Source organism: Miniopterus natalensis, chromosome 7, assembly GCF_054644295.1.
Source record: "Miniopterus natalensis isolate mMinNat1 chromosome 7, mMinNat1.hap1, whole genome shotgun sequence".
NCBI classification, from domain to species: Eukaryota; Metazoa; Chordata; class Mammalia; order Chiroptera; family Miniopteridae; genus Miniopterus; species Miniopterus natalensis.
Window position 1 is genome coordinate 82,400,778 of NC_142087.1, and position 23,582 is coordinate 82,424,359.

Here is a 23,582-nt window from a genome sequence, read left to right on the forward strand (position 1 = left end):
GGAACCTGGTTGGGGGGGGTCTCCTCACCTTGGCCCGAGAGGACTAGGACAGGCGGAACCACCTGCAGAGCAGGAAATGGACTTCCCTCACTCCAGCCTCTACCGATCCTCCTCCTGCCCCCTTCCCTCCCAGGGCAGCCCCTCTCCTGCCTGGCAGAGTCCTGGAACTAGTAAACAGTTACAGCAAGGTTGCAGCATATAAGGCTGATATATACCAGTAAGGAGCAAGTGGAATTTGCAATTAAAAACACAATACCATTCATATTAGTACACCCCAAATGAATTACTTAGGTCAAATCTAACAAAATACATACAAGGTCTATATGCCGCCAACTACAAAACTCTGAGAATTAGTCAAAGAAGAATTAAATAAATGAAGAATATTCTATGTTCATGGACAAAAATAAATATTGTCAAGATTTCAGTTCTTCCCAACTTGATTTGTAGATTCAATGCAAGCCCCATGAGAACCCAGCATGTTATTTTGGGGATATAGACAATCTGGTTCTAAAGTTTATATGGAGGCAAAAGACCCAGAACAGCCAACTAAACAATGAAGGGGGAGAACAGTTGGAGGACTGATGCCCTCGACCTCACGACTGACTGAAAGCTGCAGTCATCAAGAGTGTGGTTACTGGTGGAAGAACAGACGCACAGGCCCATGGAGCAGAACAGGAGCCCAGAAACAGGCCCCAGAAACAGGGTCAACTGATCTCTGACAAAGGAGCAAAGGACAGTCTCCTCAATAAATGGTGTTGGAACCACTGGATATCCACGTGCAAAACACTGAAGCTGCACACAGACCTACACCCTTCACAGAATTAACCTAAGATGGATCACAGACCTAAATGTAGTAACAAAACTATAAAACTCATAGAAGATAACACAGGAGAAAACCTCGGTGACTTTTTAGATGCAACACCAAAGACACAACTCATGAAGGAGGAAATTGATGAGCTGAACTTAATTAAAATGATAAACTTCTGCTCCAGAAAAGACAATATTGAGAGAATGAGAAGACAAGCCTCAGAGGGTAGAGATATTTGCAAAAGACATATCTGACACAGCACTGTTTTCCAAAATATATAAAGAATTCTCAAAACCGGTAAGAAAACAAACAACCCGATTAAAAGCGGGCCAAGGCCCTCGCAGACCCCTCACCAAAGATGCACAGGTGGCAAATCAGCAAATGCAAAGACGCTCCACATCCCATGTCATCAGGCAAATGCAAATTAAACGACAATGAGACTCCCCTGCGCACCTATCAGAACGGCCACAATCCAGAGCGCTGACAACACCAAGTGCTGGCGAGGCCGCGGAGCAGCGGGAAGGCTCGGTCACTGCTGGTGGGAACGCAGACGGTGCGGCCACTTTGGAAGACAGCTTGGTGGTTTCTCACAAAAGTAAATACTCGTAGGATCCAGCTGTCATGCTCCCTGGTGTTTACCCCAAGGAGCTGTAGGCTGGTGTCCACACAGGAACCTGCATATGGATGTTACAGCAGCTTTGTTCATGATTGACAGGAATGGAAGCAACCAGACGTCCTTCAGCAGGTGGATGGATGAATCAATTGTGAAACTAAAGCTGCTCTAAACAAACAGTCTTTACTTAAAAAAAAAAAACACCATATTCTAGTATTGGAGACTCCAAGGAGGTGACCCTCAACCCCCTAAGAAAATCTCCCTAAGGAGAGGTAGCCTCCAGGTAGCTGGCTGACTGGCAGAATCCTGTCCTGTCTCTCTACCCCTTCCCTGAGACTACACTAAATCACAAGTTGCTCTGGCAAGTTTGGCTCGATGGTTAGAGGGTTGACTGCGGACTGAAGGGTCCCGGGTTCAATCCTGGCCAAGGGCACGTACCTCCGTTGCAGGCTTGATCCTTGGCCCCAGTCAGGGCACATGCAGGAGGAAACCAATTCATGTGTGTCTCTCACATAGATGTTTCTTTTTTTCTCTCTCTCTCTCCTGTCCACTCTCTGAAAAGCAATGGGAACAATATCCTCATGTGAGGACAAAACAACACAAGCAGAGGAATTTAATGGTGCCAACCCCTCAACAGGGGAGAACAGGAACAGGGGCAGAGATTTCAACAGACGCATGAAAGAGGAAAGGAGACCCCAGAAAGAAGAGCAGGGAGGGGAGGTGCCTGCCAAAGAGAGGACAGGGACTGGGGGACATGTGGACAGGGGACCAGGAAACATGTGGACAGGGACCGGGAACACGTGGACAGCACCCCAGAGCCGTGTGTCCAGGCAGAGACATGAGGGGAGGAAGGTCCTTTCCTGAGAAACTGAGGGCAATCTGGCATCAAGAGTCCCACCTGACCATGCAAGATGAGGGTACCTAGTGCCACCACGGCTCTCCACCCCGTATCCCTACCATGCTCAGACAAGCCAGCACCACCAGACACTTCAAGAAAGTCCCCAACAAGACACGGACCTGTGGGCCTACTATGCACTGAGTGCTGTCCTGGGTGCTGGGGACCCACAGGGTTCCTCTCTCATGGAACAACTCAGGGGGAGCTGGGAAGATCGGCACCCAAAAAGGGGAGATGACGTGAAAACAATGCACCTGAATATAGGGAGTGCTCTAGAAAAGTAAAAGGAATTTCGAAAAAAAAAAGACGGAGAGAAATTATTTAGAAGAGAAGGAAACTCCCACAGAAATAAGAGAGGGCATCATGCTCAACCTGGAGAGCTAAGTTGTCCGGGCCATAGTACAGTGGCAAAGACACAGGGCTCGCACCCAGGACTCCTCATACATTACGGGACAGGACATGGGACACAGGCTCAAGGTGTGTCCTTTCAGTCAGGCAGGGGTCAGTCACAGGTACCTTGGGCACGCAGGGCACAAATGTCTGCTCGCATGCAGCCTCCTCAGTGACCTGGGACCAGCCCCAGCAGAATGTCAGCACCCAGAGCAGGAGAGCCACTGGACATACCTGGGACAATCACTTATACCTTAAGTCCAGGCTCCATTATCAAGTGTCCTCCTTCCACTCTTAAGTCACGCCCTATGACAATCGTCATCACGCTGATGTGACCCACCTAACTCCAGAACCCCCAGCCACATTGGGTAGCTCTGCATCCACCAAACACACCACCCTGGCATGGTGAGCTGCTCTCCAGCCAGAGTTCCAAAAGGTGACCCACAGTTCGGAGCTCTTTCCACTAAATTAAAGCTAAAATCAACCCATGTGCTTACCCATGTCTGGGAGGAGGCCACGAGCAGGTGGGAAAGGGGAGTGGAGGTGTGGTGACCACAGGGTGAGACAGTAGCTGCCAAAGGTGAGGGGAGACGCTGGCTGGGTCCCAGTTCTTCTGGGGTGGTGTTTGCAGGTGCTTATTAAACTGTTTAAATGACACATAAATAAGGCAGGCTGTGCCAGGACCAACGACTGTGACTAATTCAATTCCACGCATCTGACCCCTAAACATGGATGGATCCTGTCCTCACCTAGTCCGGTCTCAATTAAAGGCCTTCCAAAGTCCTGGCCTGTCTGACCAGGGGACAGACCACAAATGCCTCCTGGAGACGCCCTGACTCAGGCCACAGGCACGCCCACCACCTGAGCACCATGCTCACTACCCGAGCACCACGCTCATGCTGAGGTTCCAGAATACCAGCCAGCCATGCCCTCTGCCCTCAGTGAGCCCACAGAGCCTCGCCTGCACAGGCTCAGGACCACCTGCCCACCGCCAAAACCACAAACATGGCCACAGCATCCTGAGGAAGCACCGGGTGTCCAGCAGGCATTCAGGACCTGAGGCCGGAGTGCTGAGCAGGGTGTCCAGAAAACCATGTTCTGGACAGAGGGGCCAGCAACTGCAAAGGGCAGCCGTGACCTGGCCTGCTGACTGCTGAGGGAGAGAGCAGGCTGTGCTGGAGTTAGAACTAGACTGCGACACCACCCGGGTCAGGCCACTGTCGGGAGACCGGGCTTCATTCCAGAAGCCACAGGAACCGTGCGTGAGTCCCAAGTGGAGCAGCCCCAGCCAGGGGATGAGTGCGGAGCAGCCAAGAGCAAGCTCAGCCTGCAAACACAGGGTCCCTGGGACCGAGACCACATGCTCCCAGGCGGGAGCCACCTGGCAAGTGCCCACCAACCTACACCAAGCATCTAGAGGCTGCTTGATAAAGTTTAAAAAAACACACAATTCCAAGGATAACCACTCCAGGATCTTCCACCAGATCAAATGGTTGCTAAAGTTATCCTAATAGCTCAGATCTCTTTCAGAGAAATAAAATCTCATTGCTTAAGATAAAGAACCTGTCCACAGGCCCATGCCCACACCTCAGCCCCGCAGAAGTGGCCACCAGCAGGGAGTCCTTGGACCAACATGCCCTCAACATGTCCTGTGCACAGAGGTGAACACACATCCTACCAGCATGTGGCCCTTCACAGCCGCCGAGACTGACTCACACAGTCCCTCGCATACGCATCGCACCACCTCGTGTGCAGACACAAGAACAGAGTTTGGTGACTTCTCACCTTCTGTGCTTTCACAAGTCATCCCTGCCTAAGTGTGACTTCAAGGAGGTAAAAGGTTGCCTGTGTCACCAAGGCCAGGCCTCTGGCTCTCCCAACTGGGGACACGGTTTTCTCTAGAGCAGTAGGTACCAAGCAGGTCGGCAGCCCTGCAGTCATGGAGCCAATACTGTCAGGAGCACAGTCTCGGGGACCAATGCAGAGGAGTGTCTGGATGGGAAGCCCCAGCGCCGAACAAGAGCAGCCTAGACCATGGGTTCAGGACAGGCACCCTAGCTGGCACCCAGTCAATGGTTTCCAAACTTCCTAGTATGACTTGAAAGCAGGGGTCGGCCACAGAGTGCAGGAGCCCCACATGGACTCAGACATGGAAGGGCACCAGCTCAGGGCTCTCTGTGCCTCCCCAGAAAGACCACAAACTACAGCCCGTCTGGGGCATCTCCACCACCTCACTCCAGGGCTCTCAGAGCAGCCATTCTGAACTGTTTCCTGAGTGGGTACAGGACGAAGCAGCACCGACCTGCTATCTAATCAGCCCTGAGCAGCAGAGAAACTGCAGCGTCCACAGAACATGACAGACAGATGCGATCTGGGACATGCACCGGGACAGAGCGGCTGGTGAGACTCCATTTCAGAAACGACACCACTGACTGGACATCCACCCAACATGCGGATCTACCACAGTCCCAGCACAAGCCCATCAGAGGACAGGACACAGAGCTGGGCCAGGACTGGTGCTCAGTTAACATTTGCTGATTGACTGACAGACCAAACTCACAAGCCAGAGCCGGGCCACAAGGCCACATCAGGGGTACTGGTTGTCCCCCAAGGCAGCCCCCAGCAGCCTCTGTAGCTCCCCGTGCAGGAGAAGGGACTGCACCCCAGACCAGGGTGTCTCCTGATCACTCACCCCTCCAGCCCCAGAGCACATGGGAGCCATTCGGACCTTTCAAGGTGGGACCACAAAGGACAAGTCCCTGCTAACCTGAGAGTCCAGCCTCCTACGCCTGGGTCTCCAGCACACATGCCAGCTCCTAGACACAGCCAGCTTCTCGCTGGGCACACAAATACTTCACTCCATGGGCTTTCTCTTTAAAAAGCCTGGTCCCTCTGCATCCACTGCTTCACGAGCAGATGCCGCAGGAAGGAGCCAGCGCCCTGCACTGCCAGCCCGGAGGGCCTCTCCAGGCCCCACCCCTCTGTTAAGTCGCCACAGGGTCTTTGAAAAACTGCTCACCTCTGCCAGCCTGGCCTCGGTAGCTTCATCCAGGCAGATTACCTTCACGGGTCCACGTGGCTCCAGAAACCTTCAGACTCGTATGAGTCATCCATCAGCACCCACAGGAAGTCTAGGACTGCACACACAAAAACTGCAGAACCACCTGAGTCTAGCAACTCAACTATCCACCAAAGTAGCAACGTCCATTCTAAGCCACTTTCATAAATAAAAAGGCCAAGAAACCAGGAGACACTTGCTACCTTAATGACAAACATTCCTACATTATAAAAACCTTTTAAAACAAGTGTCCCAAACCTTTCCTCCCCAGAGACCTGGCAGCATTCAGGAACAGCTTTGCCTGGCCCCAATCGCTACCCTCTCCTTGGCAGCCACCTGTCCCCTGCCACCCTCTAAGCCACTGGAGAGCCCGCCCAGGAGGGCCTCACACCTCTTCCAGCACCAGACACCCTGCGGGGGTCTCACCCCAAGACCGAAAATCCTACCAGATGCCGTGACTCCCAAACTCTGACCTAATCTGACTTCTGACCCCATGTGACCCCTCCCCAAGCCCCTGCCTTATATTCAATGTCTCATACACCTCTGACGCTTCCTCTCAGAAACAGCATCTCAGATCTAACCTGTCCCAACAGGGACACTCCTCCTCCCCTCCCCCACTGCCCATCCAGGGAAGGTAGTCCCAATCTCAGTCACCCTCACCTATCAGCACATCCTGTGAGTGTGTCCACAGCTCTCCACACCACAGCAGCACCCCCGCCCAGCCACCACCACCACCCCTGCATTCCACAGCCCACACACAAAAGTGATCTTAAAACACAACTTAGGTTTTACTGCTACCCTGTCTAAAAGCCTCCAACAGCTTGCCAAGGCACCTGGAATAAACTCAATCCCACAGCATACCTGGGTAAGACGGCTCCGTGGCCCGGCCAGCCCCACCTGCCCTCCATGGCCCCTCACTCGCCCACTCCAGCCAGGACCTGCTTACTGACCCCCCTTGGGCCTCTGCCTGGAACCCAGGCCGAGGCTGTGCATGGCTGGCTCCCTTCTCACCATCCAGATCTCGGTTCTAACATCACCTGCTCAGAAAGGCCTCCCCAACCCGCCCAGCAGTGCCCTCTTGGTCACGTGGCCTGGCAGGCAGCTTACTCCCTCATCACACTAACAAGAGAAAAGGGCCAAAGCTCTGCTTACCTGCTGACTGCCTGGCTCGACCACAGACGACGCACCTGGACCCCACCCACAACAACCGCTCCCTGGCTGCAGACTCACCCCAGAAAAAATTGAAGGAACAAATGTACCACAGTCCCCACCAACATCCATGTGAACTGGCTGGAGCCACTCAAAGAAACCAAATTAACATCAGATACAACTTTCCAGAGGAAGCCTTCAGAATGTATCGATTTCCAAAAAGTTGTCCTTGGGCCCTGGTTCTAAAAACTTGGTATCAAAAGTATAAATGGTCAGCCTCTGAAAGGTGGTTTGTATCAAATCCCGGAAAAGGCTCCACCCACCAGGTGCACAGAGCTGCACACAGACTCTCACCAAAGGGTCATTTATCACAGAGTCATGGACATCAGCCACAGCAGTGTCACAGGGCCCGTGACGGTGGAGAACCAGGCAAAACAAGGGAGCCTCAAAGATCACCAAGGGGCGGGGATGCGCTCCACACACAGTGGGCTCACGCGGGTCACAGCAGTGGGACCATGGGCGACCCGACTGTAAAAGCCAGAGCACAGCTGCCAAAACACGGGCTGCAACAGCCAACGCCAAAACACCAGCAGCCAAGGTGAGGTGAGTACACAGTGGTTTTACTCAGTTTTCCTTTCTTTCCCACTTCCTATAATGAATAAAAATAATTTTATAACTTTAAAGAGGTAGAAAAGTCATTTTTCAAATGGTTAATATTTTTTAATAATACAGTTCCACTAAAACTCCATCAAGAAGGCTTTTCTGCCTGGCTGGTTGGCTCAGTGGTTGAGCGTCGATCCATGCACCAAGAGGTCACAGGTTCAATTCCCCGTCAGGGCACATACCTGGGTTGCGGGGTCAATCCCCAGTAGGGGGCATGCTGGAGGCAGCCCATCAATGTTTCTCTCTCTCATCGATGCTTCTATCTCTCCCTCTCCCTTTCTCTCTCTGAAATCAATAAAAATATATTTATAAAAAAATGCTTTCCATTTTCAGTTTTCCAGTAACTGCCATAATATTAAGATGCCACTGTTCTGTAGCTCTCTTACAAAGGCAGACGACAGGAGACAAGCCTGTTCCATGGTCTGCTGTGCGAGCCGACACCAGCCTCTGCACACATCCGTGTGGGGGTTACATTAAAACCAGAAAGACAGAGCTCTGCTATGAGAGGCAGACACACTCCTTTAAAAACTGTTCCTAAGCAGCTGACTGTCCCACAGAATTAGCAAAAATTTTAAAGTGGAAAGAGCGCCCTGGCTGGTTTGGCTCAGTGGTAAGAATATCAGCCCAAGGACCAAAAGGTCCCAGGTTCAATTCCAGCCAAGGGCACATACCTCTGTTCCAGGCTCGATCCCCAGCTCCAGTTGGGGTGCGTGTCTCTCTCTCTCTCTCCCCTTCCACTCTCTCCGAAAAGCAGTGGAAAGATATCCTCAAGTGAGGATAAAAAAATTGTTAACAGAAGTGGAAAGCTCCTCCTTCCTGTCACCTGTGATGACACGTTGTGTGCACGCACAGCACGGCCGCCCCACTACCGGCACCTTTCTCTTCCAAAGGTGTTAGTCTCACCCTATCCTGTGTGGTCTGTTCCAGGTCAGTGCTGAGCTGACACCAGGACACATGCAGCTCTGGGGAGGAGGGCTTAGCTGGCCTGGCTCCTAGTGTCCTACTCTGTCCACTCTGACCACTTATGCCCCAAAACAAGTCACTTCAGGCTAGAGAAGCTCCTACTGCTTGCATCTTAGGTTCTGAAATCTGACTTCCATCTTGTGGCATCATAAAGAACTGTCTCTGTTCTTCCCAATCTCTGGAGCTGGGAACTATTTGGACACAGGCCCTCTGGGGTGCAAGTTCCCAAATGTCACGGGCTATCCCACCCACCCCCATTCACCTGGCACACTGCTCCTCATGAGTTCAGGGGTCAACAGAAGCATGTGCACCCCTTCCTCACAGGCCAGGTGGAAGAAGCAGGAAAGTCCCATCAAGGCTCTAACTTCAGGACAGAAGAGCAAAGGTCCGATCCAGCGTCACAGGCCCACAGGCCAGCAGACTGTAGGGAGTTGAGCTCACAACGCCCACAATGGCAGGGAGGGGAGCTCCATGGTCTCCACCCCCTAACTCAGTCCCCCGCCACCCGGCCTCTGTCCCCAGCCTCCATCCCAGCCTCAGTCTTCTCACACACAGCGGTGTCTGGGCAGGGAGGCAGCCAGAGAAGGCAGCCAGACAAATGGGAGAGAGGAGGGACATCTATGAGCTTTTCAAATTTGGGCAATTTTTATATGTTTCCTAAATATTTTAATTACTGGGAATAGACATTCAAGGACATGTAAAAATCAGAAGTACTAATTCAAAGAGTTCATGGCCCCACCACAGAGAGAACCAGTTCCCAGTCTCACACACAACTTTACAGCACTCACTACTCCACAGGGTTACAGGGCAATTATCCCAAGACATGCCATGTGCACGCACGTGCAACGCACCATGCCACCACAGGAAAGGACAGTCCCTGTCATGCTCCCACGCACAGCACCTGGGACAGAAGTGCTTCCTTCCTTACTGTACCTGTCTGATGACAGTCAGAGGCCCACTAAGTCACGCTGCCGGCCTCCAGCCTGTGGCAAGTGTCAGAGCTGAGAGTAGTCACTGTTTCCCAGAACCAGAGAGTCAACCTGAGATTCCTGCTCCGTCAACATAAAGAAAAGTTAAAGTACTTTGGAGAACTGCGCAAATTTCCCCAAATCTGAGGCAACTTTCTCCAGAGTGCTTTCAAATCTCTGCTTTAAGATTTTCAAAACCAGTTGTTATGAGGTTGATCAACTCACATGTGACTAAAAAGGCTTTCTAGTCATATTTATAAACATACAGAACGCTGGGCAGCTGCTTAAGAGCAACTCCTGAAGGGCACCTGAGAGCCAGGCACTCGACCTCCTGGGGATGAAAGAACCACCCTGGGAGCCAGCCCCCTGGCCCCTTGGGTCCACTGACCACCCACATAGCCAGGATAGCACTTCCCTAAATGCTCTCTTAACGGAGCCTGAACAAACAGGAAGGGTGGCAAATTGTAAAGGGCTGGGAAAGCCGCCCAATTTCAAACTCTAGTAATTCCGTCCTAAGCCCTCAGCACAGGGCAGTCAGCACCCTCCAGCATCACAAACAGGAAAACACACCCACGGTGGGGGCCTAAGGTACCCCCTTCTCCTTGTTGTTAAAATGTGAGGACCACTAGCTCCAAAACACACCCACGTGTGTGAAACATCATCCCACCCCAGTACCCAGATGGCTCTGTCCACCTGAGAGATGCTGGGGACACCAGGAATGAAGCTGAAAGAGGGGGCGAGGAAGAGGGACCCCCAGCTCACACCCAGAGCATCCCCTCTGGGGCTGTGGAAGGTTAGCTATGGAGAGCTGTCCAGTGCTGGCCATGGACAGCTCCCAAAAAGTCAGTCCTTTTTCTTTCCAATGTCACTGCTACCTAAGCAGAGCAAAAGGAAAACTGGTTAAGGCCTTTGGCCAAAGGTTAGACCATACCCAGGTCCACTCTCTCTGCAGGCCGCTATACCCCTGCCTGCAGGGCAGGTCCCCCATGTCTGGGACCCCCTGGAACAAACTGGGCAGGTTTCTCACTTACAGAACAAGCATCGGCCACAGCAGCAGGCTCCTAGGTCCCTGAGAACATGGCCGTCTGGTCACAATTTGAATGGCAACAAAGCTGTCTGGAGTCCTCATTGCCTCTACAGCTGCATGATGTTTGAAAACCAGTGAAAACATAAAGGGCCAGGACAGCATGTGAATACTATAAAAGCTCTGCAAGAGCGGTGTGTGCCACTCACCAAACGCAATTTCACAGGGTTTCACCAATGCCAACCCCTCTTCCAGCTGGGAAAACCAAGGCTCCAAGAAAAAATACGTTCTATCCCAGGTCAGAAAGCAACAGTGCCCTTGAGTAAGAAAATCTCAACTTCTGAGAACATCCCTTGTGCCAAACAAAGCACTTGCTGCCAAAGTCGGCCACCAGAATTTCCAGTTCTTGTAACTTCAGGGCCCAGCACCACACTCTCCACCACCCAGCTGGGGATGACCCTCCCGACTCAGCCGGGCCCAAGCAGCATCGTCAGATGCCACTGGACTCTTTCTTTCCCCACAAATAATTCAATTCACATGTTAGGGAAGCAACACCCCAGACACTGGTCTCTACAAGCATATTAACCCCGGGAGTGTTCGCTTTATTTTTTTATGCACTTTAGAAAGAGAAAGGAGAAGAGGGAGGGAGAGGGAGAGGAAACATTGAGGTGAGAAACATCGACGGGTTGCCTCTTGTACATGCCCCGACCAGGGATCAAACTCGTAACCTGGGTATGCGCCCTAACCCACCACCTTTTGGTGTGCGGGTGACACTCCAACCAACTGAGCCACCGGGCCGGGACAGGAGTGTTCACTTTAAATAAGTCACATGCAAATGTCCCCGAGGCCAAGCTACCTGGACAAGTGGGGGAAAAACGGTGTTGTCCTGGAACAAGAGTCTACACCCTGGCCAAACCTTAGAGCCACAGGAGAGCAAATTCTCTGCAGGACAGACAGACAAGGTGTGAAAGGGGAGAGGGACAGGTGTCACCATCCCCTGGGGGGCAGCCCTGGGCCTTGTGTACTTCAGTGTCAGCCCACAGTGGGCTCATGCTGAATTTGGTTTTGGCAAACTCAGTCTTGGTAGCCCCCCCTCTCACCCAGACTGACCCCAGGAAGGGAGGGCTCAGGAAGGGCCTGCTTCCCTCACACTCTCCAACTGCCCACAGTCTGTTATTTCACTTAACACCTTTGTGTGGCTTTGACAACCCTGAGGCCCCTAATCCCGCCCCAAGCATTTGTATCACAGTCGTAACAAGAAGCAATTAGCCCAGCAAGAGCTATCTTTGTAAGTCACTCCTACCTTTGCTTACACCTTGTTATGATGACAGACTTCAATGAAAAAGAAACATCCAATAGGAGAATTTCATATTTTCTGACCAGTCAATTATGTGATATAACCAGAATATTCACATCTGTCACTTTGGTTTACAGAATTAAACTGTACTGTTTAAAAGAGGGCACTCTTTGGGGAGCACTGGGAGTAGTTTCAACTATACTTTTTTTTGCTTCTGTTATTAAAATGAAGTAACATAATTAATCAGTTTCTGATCAGAGCATCAACCTGGGAGGGGGGGTGAACAGATGGATGTAAACCTTTTATTTTCTAGAAAGCATTTGGCCCCTTTAAAGCACAGCTCTCAGCATTTGTCACCCAAATGTCAACACGAGCTGTTCTGTGCTCTCACACATGAGACTAATGCAAAGACTCAAGAGACCTCGGGCACAGGTTTTACCCCATTGCCTGCCTACCTGTCACACAAAGACATCCCTCACACTGACGTTAGAACAGAAAGTGTGAGTCCAGGGTCACCCCTTCCGAACCACGGCTTCCTGCCCACAGAAGAAATAAGGTACACTAGACTCAGATGAAGGGAATCCCCTGAACCCAAACACCACACCTTTCCCTGCCCCTTCAAAGCCAGGCCCAGCGTCTACCTCACAAACTTCACAGACAAGCTCATACCAGGTTTAAATAACCAACGCACCGCGTGGGGACCATCCTTGCAAAGAGCAAAGCAAGTGCTGAAGCCAGCAGTGCCATTGAAAGGGCACCTTCTCAGACAGGTAAACAGCCTCCTGACAGCTTACATCATGTACCACAACCACGAATTCCCGTTTGTAAACGATCAGCCATACTTTCCACTAAAAGGTCAAAATACACAACGAGCAAAACAGAGCCATCAATAAAACACCCCTACAAACTGAGAAACAAACACAATGTGTTCGGGTAACTTCCAGGGCCTTTCCTCCCCTTGCATGCAGCCCACCACCTCCCACAGCACTGGTCCTGGCTGCCCTGTCCCTGCCTGCACCCCACCAAAACAGATGCCCGCCAAGCTCTGCCCCCAGGACCAGCTCACCTGCGGTGACAGGAAGCCTTTCCTTCTTAACTCCCTGGAATTCTTTCTCAGGGTGACCTATGGCTCTTTCCAGCAAGCACGGGGGACACTGGAGGTGCTGTTTCTACTATTCCTGCCACCGCGGCAGCTGCTACACCAGCACATGTTACTACACAGCAAGGGAGGAGCTCTCCAGAAGCTCGGCACTCAGTCCACGCAGGCGAGGCAGAGCTGACGGAACAGAAAGCAGGGCGCCGCAACTGTAAAGTTTCCCTCTGCCTAAGAATCCCAGAGTGAAGCAGTGGGACGTGTCAGGCTGTGGGGATCTGGCACTGTCACACCCAAAGAACCTGAAAGGATGTCAAGATGACAGGAAACTGAGAGTGGAGGACACAGAGGCTGTGTCTGTACCTCCCAAAGACCCACTAACCAGTGAGCACATGCCCACCACTGATGTCACTGGACGGTCATAACCAAAGGAACTGGGGTCCTTTCAGTGAGCACTGTGCTCAACGACACAGTAGTGACAAGAAGAGCTGAAATACTGCTGCAGCCCAGGAAGGGTATTGTGCTCAGGAGTCCCCCAAGGTGCCCTGGGACCTCTGTCATTCTGGTATCAGCAGGGAAGCAGAAGCTCTCCATGCAGACCTGCCCAGCCTCAAGGAGGGAATGTCACTCTGCCTGACCCACCATCAGGAAACACCACCACAGCCCCAGACACTAAAGGAGCAGGAGAATTCAGTGAAAACACAGGCCACATGTCTTATCCCAGAAACAGGAGGGGAAATCACCAAGTGTGAACCCAGGCTATGTCTCCAAGCCCTGTATAACCCAGTAAGGTGTCCCCAGGAGCCCCTGCTGCTGCTGCTGTCCACAGAGGGGACACCAAGCAAGGGCACACAGGACCAGCAAAGGAACTGTGAGCACTGACACAGAAACTTTGCAACGCAAAGACCTGAACTGAAGCCAACCGCTGTACAAGGTAACAGATCCCGGCTGCCACATCACACTGGGTGTGAAAGAACTCACACACACTCACACACACTGGGCGACTCTCCCACACCTGGGCAGAGGTGCACCTTAACTTGCCGCAGGCCCTTGCAAGACCCATGACCTTAAATCCTCCAGTCCTACAACTTCCTAGACTCCCAGCTGGGGCAGCAGAGACCCGCTAAGCGGTCACTTACCTGGGGGCAGCTGGAAGTTCTGGATGTTCGTAGGGTTCTGGGGCGGCTGTGGCAGGCGCGGGGCCAGGACCGTGGGCGTCAGCGTGGCCCGTATACCGCTGGTGGTGACCGAAGGCGTCCTGGGCAGACTCTGGGTGACCGCGCTGGCTGAGCCCTTGGGCAGCCCGGTGGGGGTGCCGGGGGCGGGCGGCGGGAGGCCCGTGGCGGTGGGCAGCGCCCCTTGCATAGTTGGCCCGAGGATCATGCCGGCCCCCGCGCCGGCCGGGCAGCTGGCCGCCAGGGTCTGTGGCGCCGGGGGCGCCGCCTGCACCGCGGTCTTGGGCGAGTCGGCCTTGGCCACCTGCGCGGGCGCGGCGGCGGGCCCCGGCTGACTGTTGGCGGCCGGCGCGGGGGCGGGCGCGGGGGCGGGCGCGGGGCCCTGGGCGGGCGAGGGGGCGGAGGCCGGGGCCGGGGCCGAGGCCGAGGCCGGGGCCGGGGCCGGGGCCGGGGCCGAGGCCGGGGCCGGGGCGGGCGCGGGGACCGGGGAGGGCGCGGGGACCGGGGAGGGCGCGGGCGCAGCGCTGGCCCCGTTCTGCGCGGCCGCCGGGGGTCCCGCCGTGTGGCCGACCGGCCGGGCCAGGCTGGTGGCGCTGGGTGGCGGAGGGGCGACGGCGGGCGCGGGGGGCACGGCGGGCGCGGGGAGCGCGGGGGGACCCGCGGGCGCGGCCGGGGGCGCGGGGGGCGAGGGGGCGAGGGGCGCGGGCGCGGCGGGGGCGCCGCGGAAGGGCGGCGTCTGGATGACAGTGGCGGCGGCGGGCTTGGGCGGCGGCGCGGGCGGGGGCCCGTTGTGCAGCAGGCTGACAGCAGGTGCGGCAGCGGCGGCGCGGAGCGAGTTCCCCAGCGCGGCGCTCCCATTCAAAGTTTGCGCGGCGCCGGGGCCGCCGGGCGGGCCGTTGCGGGCGACGGGCTTGGCGGCGGGCGCGGCCCCCGGCCCGGCGCAGGCCCCGGTTCCGGGCCCCGGCGGCGCTCCGGCCTCGAGTGCACTCAGCTTGGCGGCGGGCCCTGCGGGGACAGGCGGCGGCGCGGTAAAGACGCGGGCCCGGCGGCTTCCGCCCGCCCCAGGCCGCGCCGCGCTCTACCTGCGGGGGGCGGCTCCGGCGCCGCGGCGGGCGCGCCCTCGGCCGCTCCGGCTCCGGCGTGGTTCCCGAGCGCGGCGGCGGGCGCGCGGGGCGCGAGGTGGTGGTGGTGGGCCGCGCTGGCCGCCAGCTGCGACTCGAGCGAGCCCACCAGGTCGCTCACCACTTTCTCGTCCACCTCGCTGTTGAAGAAGACCTCGTCCAGCAGATCCGAGCCCGCCGCCATCTTTCCTCCTCGGCCCGCCGCCGCCGCCGCTCGGCCGGCGCTGGGCGGGGAGGCGGCTCCGCGCGGGCGGGCGGGCAGGCGGGCAGCTGGCGGGGGCGGGCGGGGGGCGGCGCGCGCCGGGCGGGGCGGGGGCGGCGGCCGGGCGGGGGGCGCGGGTGGCCGGCGCGGGGGGGGGGCGCGGTGGTGCACTGCGCAGGCGCGGCGGCGCGCCCGCCCCCGCCCGCCGCCCGGCGCTTCCCCATTGGGCGCGGCGTCCCCCGCCCGGCCGCCCGGCCGCAGACGATTGGCCGCAGCGCTCTCTTTAAAGCCGCGGCCAATGGCTGCGAGCGGCAGAGGCCGGGGCGCGGGCGGGCTGCGGCGGGCATCTGGCTGCGGGCGGTGGGCGCCTGGGGGCTGCGAGGTGTTCGGGTGTACGGGTGTAGGGGTGCGGGCTGCCGGGCGGCGTGGCGCGGGCGGTGTGCGGGACTGTGGCCCGAGCCTGGCGGGGCGGCGTCGGGGCTCGCTCTTTGTCTGCGCTCTCTCCAAAATGGCTGCGGCCGGAGAGGAGGGGAGCGGACTGGGCGCCATACTCCGCAGCTCCGAAGCCCTTCGCCCCGCCGCCCGCGGAGACTGTGCGCCCTGGAAGGACGCGGGCCGGGACCGGCGCCATTGCTCCGGGTGGGGGCGGGGGTGCAGCGGGGCTGGAGCCGGCGCACCGGGCGGGGCGAGCGCGGGCCTGCCCTTCGGCCCGGCGGGGTGTCCGCGACCGGGCTCCGCGCTGCACGTTTGCGGGGCGCGGCGGGAGGACGGTGCCCGCGAGTCAGGCCGGCCGGAGGCCTCCGGCCGCTCGGTCTCCAGATAAGTCATTAGGGAGCCGGCTGCGCCGCGGGGACCGGTGCTCCACGGGGAACGGACCCATCTAGAGACCCTTTTCCGTCCCTTACTTCCTGTAAGTCATCTGAAATCTTGTTTGCGAGCAGATAAAACATTTCGGGTAAAGTTCTCTGCGTGTTTTGGGGGCTAGGTGGGAGGAGGCGTATTTGTTTTTCACCAAAAAATGGTTTCTGGGACATTCCCTGTGGTTTCCTTCTCCCCTTTTTTGGGAAGGGCCGTGGGAGACACGGGACCCGGCTCCGGCTGCGGAGCAGTGGCCGCAGCCCGGACCTCGGCGCGGTGGGGAAGCCGCCGGCCCGAGCGCGCCCTGGTCGGGCTCAGCCGTTTCCAGCGGGCGAGCTGGCTCCCGGTCCCGGGGCCCTGTGCTCCCTCCCCGGCTTCTAGACCAGGAGCGGTGGGGGCTGGAGCCCGGAAAGGCGCCCCCGGGAAGAGTATCAAGGGCGAATCCTGCAGGCCTGTGGCCGGTATTTTGCGCCTGAACTTAAGTGCCTAGGAGGCAGGAGAGAACGGGAGCCGCATGGGGTGGGGACGCACCGGGCGCCTTCAAGGAGCAGAAATGTGGAATTGTGTGTAAGATCTCAAATGGTGACAACTAATTAGGAAATGTTAAAGCGAGCAGGACAAAATCGTCAGCAGGGCGACTTCGGCCCTGCCCGCCGCGCGGGGCGTCTGCCGTGGAAAGCACGGTCCACACGTACCCTCAGAACGGGTCAGGGGAGCAGTGCGAGCGGGGGCCGCGAGGCCTCCGAGGCCCGGGCAGGGCCCTGTGCCCGCGGGGGAGGCCTGCTCCCACGGACCCCCGCGCCCTCGCTGAGAGCTTTAGCAGAGCAAGGGCCACGGAGCCGCGGCCTCCCGGGTTCCCCCGGAGGCCCGGCAGGACTCTCCTCCAACCGGTGCAGTCTGGGCCTCCGCCGGAGTCTCCGTGTGTCCTTGGGTGCCTGCCAGGGCCCCTCCCCTCTGCACCAGGCCTCTTCCCGCACTGGTGCTGACATCACCCCCCAGAGTCCTCCGGGGCACCCTCGAGTCCGGCAGGAAGTGTGGGAGTTAAGAGCTGTGCCCTGCCCCCACCTTCCCAGCTCCCAGGAAAAGGTGGGAGCTGCAGGCAGTCTGTCAGCTCTACTGGTGCTGGGAGCTGGTGCTCCCCAGCGCTCTTCCCACCTGGAGATTGAAGCCACTTGGCTCCTCCCCTCCCCCTAAGGTGGGGGAGGGGAGACCTGCCAGCCACTCAACCTTGGTCACCCTGGGGACTTGGGGCATTTTCTTTGAATGTCTGTGTGGTTTCATTTGTTGCCATAAGCAGTTATGACATCTGGAGCTTGGAAGTAAAATCGCACACAACATAAAAGGGGGAATGAAAGGAGTGTAAATGTAAACACCAGGTTTAAACAGGAAAAAATGTTGCTGTGAGAATGACAGAACCCAAAACAGTACACCCTTGCTGCCTGCCACACTGCAGATGGGCAAAGCCATGGGCAAAAGGCAGCCTCCCCAGCTGGCAGCTGTGTGGGCCCTTGAAGTTTATTAAGTTTATTGTCTTTTCAATAAAGTAGAGAAAGTACCAGACACGCTCACTTAAATATAAGAACCACTGAGGGCCCATCATTTCAGCCTTGGTCTGGCTGTGTGAAAGGTACACAGCATTTGTTACATTACCTGTGCTTTTGTTGTCTTCCTGGAATACTATATAACAGAACAGCTTTTTAAAGAAAGCACAGGTACCCTGGCTGGGTTGCACAGTGGTTAGAGCATCGGACTGAAGGGTGCCGGGTTTGATCCCAGGCAAGGGCATGTACCTCAGTTGCATGGGGCTGATGTTCCTCTCTCTGTCTCTCCCTTCTACTCTCTGAAAAGCAATGGAAAAAATATCCTCCAGTGAGGATTTAAAAAACAGCTAGATGGCAGCTGAGGGTTCGGGGGCCTGGTTTCCAGAGCGCTATTCACCTGAGTCACCCCACCCCAGCCAGCAGTGCTTGGTCAAGCACAAATCCACACCCGAGGGACAAGCTAAAGCACATAACCAATCTGTAAACACCCGTACATTCATTTCATCCTATACCCAAAATTATTTCAGCTCAAGCTCCTTAACTAATCACATGTGTAAAGATCCTATTTCCAAATAATGTCACATGTAAGGTTCTGGGTGGACATAAATTTGGGGGACAGTATTCAACCCAGTGCACCAGGTGACCAGTTTGCCACTTGAGGAGAGAAGACCTATCAGATAAACCAGAAGGGACTCAGCCTGACCAGCCCCTTTGCCCCAGGACATGGCTGTGAGAAGCTGGAGCACTAACAGGTGACTCGATGGGTCTGGAGTGGAGTCCACTGGTCAAGACAGGCCCTCTCTGTTCTGCCTTGCCAAGAAATGGGTGATGCTCATATCTGCCCAAGTGGCCACCGTAATAACCAGACTGATGCACTGAGCTCTCCCTCTGTGCCAAGCCAAGGCTGTGTTGGAGAAGAGGAAACTAAAGCTTGGGAAGGTCAAGTCAATGACCCAAGGTCTCTCCTGCAGGGGGATGTCAGGGGAGCAGGGTCTACAAACCCAGGACTCAGACTTAAAGCTGACAGACACCATGCTGCCCCAACTGACTGGCCCCTCCATTCCCCACAGCCTCTGGAACAGCAGGACCCCACTGATCAGATGCCCATTCCTAAGTTACAGTCAGTCAGGCCTGCTGCTCTCTGAGACTGACCCAGATCTCCCTGGTGGGGGCTGGCTGGCAGCAATTCTCAAATGACTCACAACAGACTCTGGGCCGACTCCCACAGAGGCTAACTACAGCCATTGTGCATAAGTTTTACCAGTTCACTCAAAGAGAGCCTACTTCAAATCTCAGGTGGGGACTCACCTCTCCTGAGATTATTCCAACAGGCCAGCTTCCTCGTGACGTCTCCCTGACCACCCCAGTGCAAGCCAGGAACAGCCTTGCTCTCGGGTGAGTCCTCTCATGGCCTGGTGGCATCTTGAGTCCCCCTTACCTGGACAGATAGGACACTGCCAGGCTCTACTTTCTAAGCACCTTGCCCATTGTGTGGTTTCTTAGAATTGCTTATTGCTGTGGTTACTTCCTAACATAAGTTGACCCTTACTCAGCTCCAGTGTTCAGTTTATGAAGCCCAAGCCCCAATCCCTGAAAACATTTAGCTTCGCTGCAGGTGCCCTGGGCAATGCACCAAGCCATCAGTTAGTCAATTGTCCAAGTCTGTAGCGAGCATCGATCACTCGGGCAGGATAGCTACATCTAAAATATTAGGCATTCACCATTTAATCGCATTTCAGATGTAAAAGGTTAAACTTTTTAAATGGCACCACTGCTTTGGCCGGTGTGGCTAAGTGGGTGAAGCGTCAGCCCACATACCTAAGGATCTTGGGTTCGATTCCCAGTCAGGGTCACGTACTTGGGTTGCAGATTTGATCCCTGGTCCCAGTCGTGGCTTTGGCACAAGAGGCAACTAATCGATGTGTCTTTCTTACGTGGATGTTTCTCTCCCTCCCTCCCTCTCTCTCGTCCATTCTCTCTAAAAAAGTCAAATGGAAAAAATATCCTTAGGTGAGGATTAACAAATAAATAAAATTTAAAAATAAAATGACACCACTTACGAGAGCATCAAAAACCAAATGCCTTAGTATAAAACTAACCAAGCACAAGACCTGTAGACACAAAGTTATAAAACATGATTGAAATTGCAGAAAAAAATAAATACATGGAGCGATATACCAAGTTCAAGAATCAGAAAACTCAATATTGTAAAAATGTCATTTCTCCCCAACATAATCTACAGATTCCATGCAAAAGGGATTTCAAGATCCCAGCAGGGTTTTTTCACAGAAATTGACCTGTGGGGCTTCCACTTCCAGTGTGGTGGCATAAACTCCTATGGAGCTGCACCCCACAGCCAGCCTGTGAACTCTGGACGAGACAGGACAGTGCCTGCAGCAGCCAGGGTGAGCACAGGCAAGCAGGTGGCCCGCAGGGGAAGAGCTGGGGGCTACCTGTTTTCACAGCTTCCTGAGGTCAGGCCACAGTCCCCGCCACGCAGGGCAGATACTACACCAACCAAACACCCGCCATCCTGGCGCTAAGAGCTAGGGAACACAGTTGGAGCAATGACACCCTCTGGAAAGGAAGGGGACATCCCAGAGGGGACCAATGGGAGAAGGGGAGCCCCAACTTCTGTTTGTAAACTGGGCCTAAATCTCCAGGTGACATTGCAGCACAGGTGTGGGGCAGACTCCAAGCAGCTGGACGGGGAATGACTCGGGTGAGAGCTGAGTCTGTGCGTGGGACAGCACACGCAGCCTGAGCCCTGAGTCAACTGCCTTGTGCTAACAGGAACACAAAAGTAATTAAATCAACACTCTCTGAGTTAATGTAAGAGAATCCAACATCAATACAAAATAACACAATGTCCAGGATACAATCCAAGATACAATCCAAGATTACTCGGTATACAAAGAAACGGAGAATGTGAGCCATTCTCAAAAAAAAAAAAAAAGGAGGTAATAGAGATTAATCCCTCATATGACCCTGCTGATGGAATTGGCAAACAAGGATTTTAAAGTATTATAACTATAGTCACACATGTAAAAGAAAATGTGCCTTTAACAAGTGAAAAGATTTTTTTTTTAAATCACAACAGAGAACTAGAAACTATCTCTAAAAAAATGGAAGTTCTAGAACTAAAATTAGAATATCGTAAATATAAAGTTCACTGAATGGGCCTAACAGAAGAGAGGAATGTCAGAGGAAAACCCAGTGAACTAGGCGATATAGCAATAGTTGATTCCATTGGAAAGACAGTGGGGACTGCATTCGCAGGGCCTGGGGGTCTCTGGGACAATAAGAAACCATCTCCATATGTGCAACTGAGGTCACAAAAGGAAGAGAAATGATGGAGCAAGAAAGTGTTCAAAGGACAATGGCCCCGGCCGGCGCGGCTCAGTGGTGGGCATCAGCCTCACACCGAAGGTCTCGGGTTCGATCCCCGGCCACGGGCACATGCCTGGGTTGTAGGTTCCTTCCTTGCCCAGGTCGGGGTGCATGGGGAGCACCCCATCCACGTGTCTCTCACATCGATCTTCTCTCTCCGCCTCCCTCCCATCCACTATCTCTGAAAAATCAATGGAAAAAATATCCTTGGGTGAGGATTAACCAGAAAGAAAGAAACAATGGCCGGGTGCTCGGTTGGTTGAAGCGTCTCCTGATACACCAGGCGGTGGGGCTCCAGCCCGGGTCAGGGCACGTGCAAAAATCAACCAACGGTGTGTGAATAGGTGGGACGACAGATCGATGTTTCTCTTCCTCTTCCTCTTTAAAATCAATAAATAAAAATTTAGATAAATAAGAAAGAAAGAATGGCTGGAATTTTCTATAGTGAATGTAAGACATACATTTACATATCGAAGACGTTCCAGATCCTCAACTAAGAGAAACGCAAAGAAAACCACGCATAGCCCCGGCCAGTGTGCTCAGTGGTCAGAGCGTTGGTGTACAGGCAACCACTTGATGTTTCTCTCTCACATCTGTCTTTCTCTGTCTCCCTCTCCCTTCCTCTCTCTCTAAAAATCAATAAAAAACATATACATATACATACATATATATGTGTGTATATGTGTATGTGTGTGTGTATATATATTTATTTATTTAAAACACACTTCTAAAAGAATGGAAAGACAGTCCCCAGAGTGAGACCTGGGAACACTGGAAAATAGACAAAAGACTGGAAGAGGCACTTCAAGCACAGAGGAGATGATTGGTCACCAGGGAAATGCAAATGAAACCCACTACAGGCCCACCACAAAGACCAAACTCCAAGAACCCAGGCTACCCAGCTGCAGAGGAAGAGAAACACCTGCTGGTGAGAGTGAGCGTTGGTTCCACCACCTTGGAAACCGGAGATTTATACCAAAGCTGTGACCGTGCTCAGCCTGGGGCCCAGGCCTTGTCCCCATGGACCCCACCCAAGCATGTCCTCTGTGCACCAGGGAAAGGGCTGGGATGGCCAGAGCATCCCTGATCGTAACCACCCAAAACTGGAAACAACCCAAATGTCCATCAGCAGTGAAGTAGGTAAATAAATGGTCGTCTAGTCACAGAGTGAATGGGTGTGTTTCGTTCGGAGAATGTGTTGATGTGTGCAGTGTTTTGCAGATGTCACACTTGAGGGAAAGTTGATGAGGGGCTCTGTCAGGCTCACTGTACACACTCAGCTCTTGGAGATGCAAAGCCTCTGACAAACCCTTGGCTAAGAGAAGGCAACCTGAGCCCAGAGATGGCAAGTAACTTGCCTAAGGCCACCAGGAGGTGGGAGCATGTGGACCAGAACCCAAGTTTCCTGCATTCCCAGCCAGGGATGCACAGTGATCTATCTCAGCAACATCCTTCCTTCTAGTGATGGTAAAAAAAAAAAAAAAAAATTACCATCATAACCATTTTTATTTTTAAATGTACAGTTCAGTACTTAAGAATATTTGCATTGCTATGTAATAGATTCCCAGAGGTTTTTCATCTTTTCAAACTGATACTCTGTCCCCATTAAATAATAACCCCCCAACCCCAGCCCCTGGCACTACCATTCACCTTTCTGCCTCTATGAATCTGACGACTCCAAGTGCCTCAGATAAATGGAATCGTGCAGTATTTTGTCTTTTTGTGATTGGCTTATGTCACTGAACATAATGTCCTCAAGGTTGTAACAGGTGTCAGAGTTTCCTTCCTTTTTTTTCTTGAAATTAATTTTAGAGAGAGGGGAAGGGAGGGGGGAAGAAGGGAGGGAGAGAAACATCAACCGGCTGCCTCCCACAAGCAGGAAATCAACCCCACAACCCTGGCACGTGCCCTGATGGGGAATCAAACCTTTTGGTGCATGAGACGACGCCCAACCAACTGAGCCACACTGGCCAGTGCAGGGCAGCTATTTCTGCCAACAGGGGCCCCTCCCACAGGCAGTGTGCTCTGGAGCTGCCCACTGGGTACCACACCAGTCGATGGGCCCTCCTGCCCAGTCCTGCTCCCCCCTTTTCTCCTCTACAAGGTGTGATTTTTTGAGAAACCTTTTGCATTCCCAACTCCACCTTAGCACTGCTTCCTGGAGGCCGGAGGAGTTGAGACTAGGAGTGGGATGGTCCAAGAAAGCAGGTGATAAATGGGTTTATGCCCGTCGGTGAGGAGGCCCTGTGCCTGGTGCGGGGGTGGTACACACACAGCCAGGCCAGGAGGGTCCCTGATTCTCCCTGGGGATGGCTTGAGTGACGGTGATGGCGGGAGGGGCTGGTGGGGAGGGCTGTGCGGGCCAGTGGTGGCC

The 23,582-nt window shown here is 54.4% G+C and overlaps 1 protein-coding gene across 1 annotated transcript in view; it reads right to left on the reverse strand.

Annotated features, from left to right (window-relative positions):
- Positions 1–15,415, reverse strand: part of TAF4 (TATA-box binding protein associated factor 4) — a 54,868-nt gene extending 39,453 nt beyond the window's left edge. Inside the window, exons 1-2 of the mRNA XM_087819208.1 lie at positions 15,179–15,415; positions 14,061–15,101 (exon numbers count right to left, since the gene is read on the reverse strand). Coding sequence (XP_087675334.1) covers positions 14,061–15,101; positions 15,179–15,401 — 1,264 coding nt within the window. The 5' untranslated portion in view covers positions 15,402–15,415. The remainder of the gene's footprint in view (positions 1–14,060; positions 15,102–15,178) is intronic.
- Between the last annotated feature and the right edge of the window lie 8,167 nt (positions 15,416–23,582).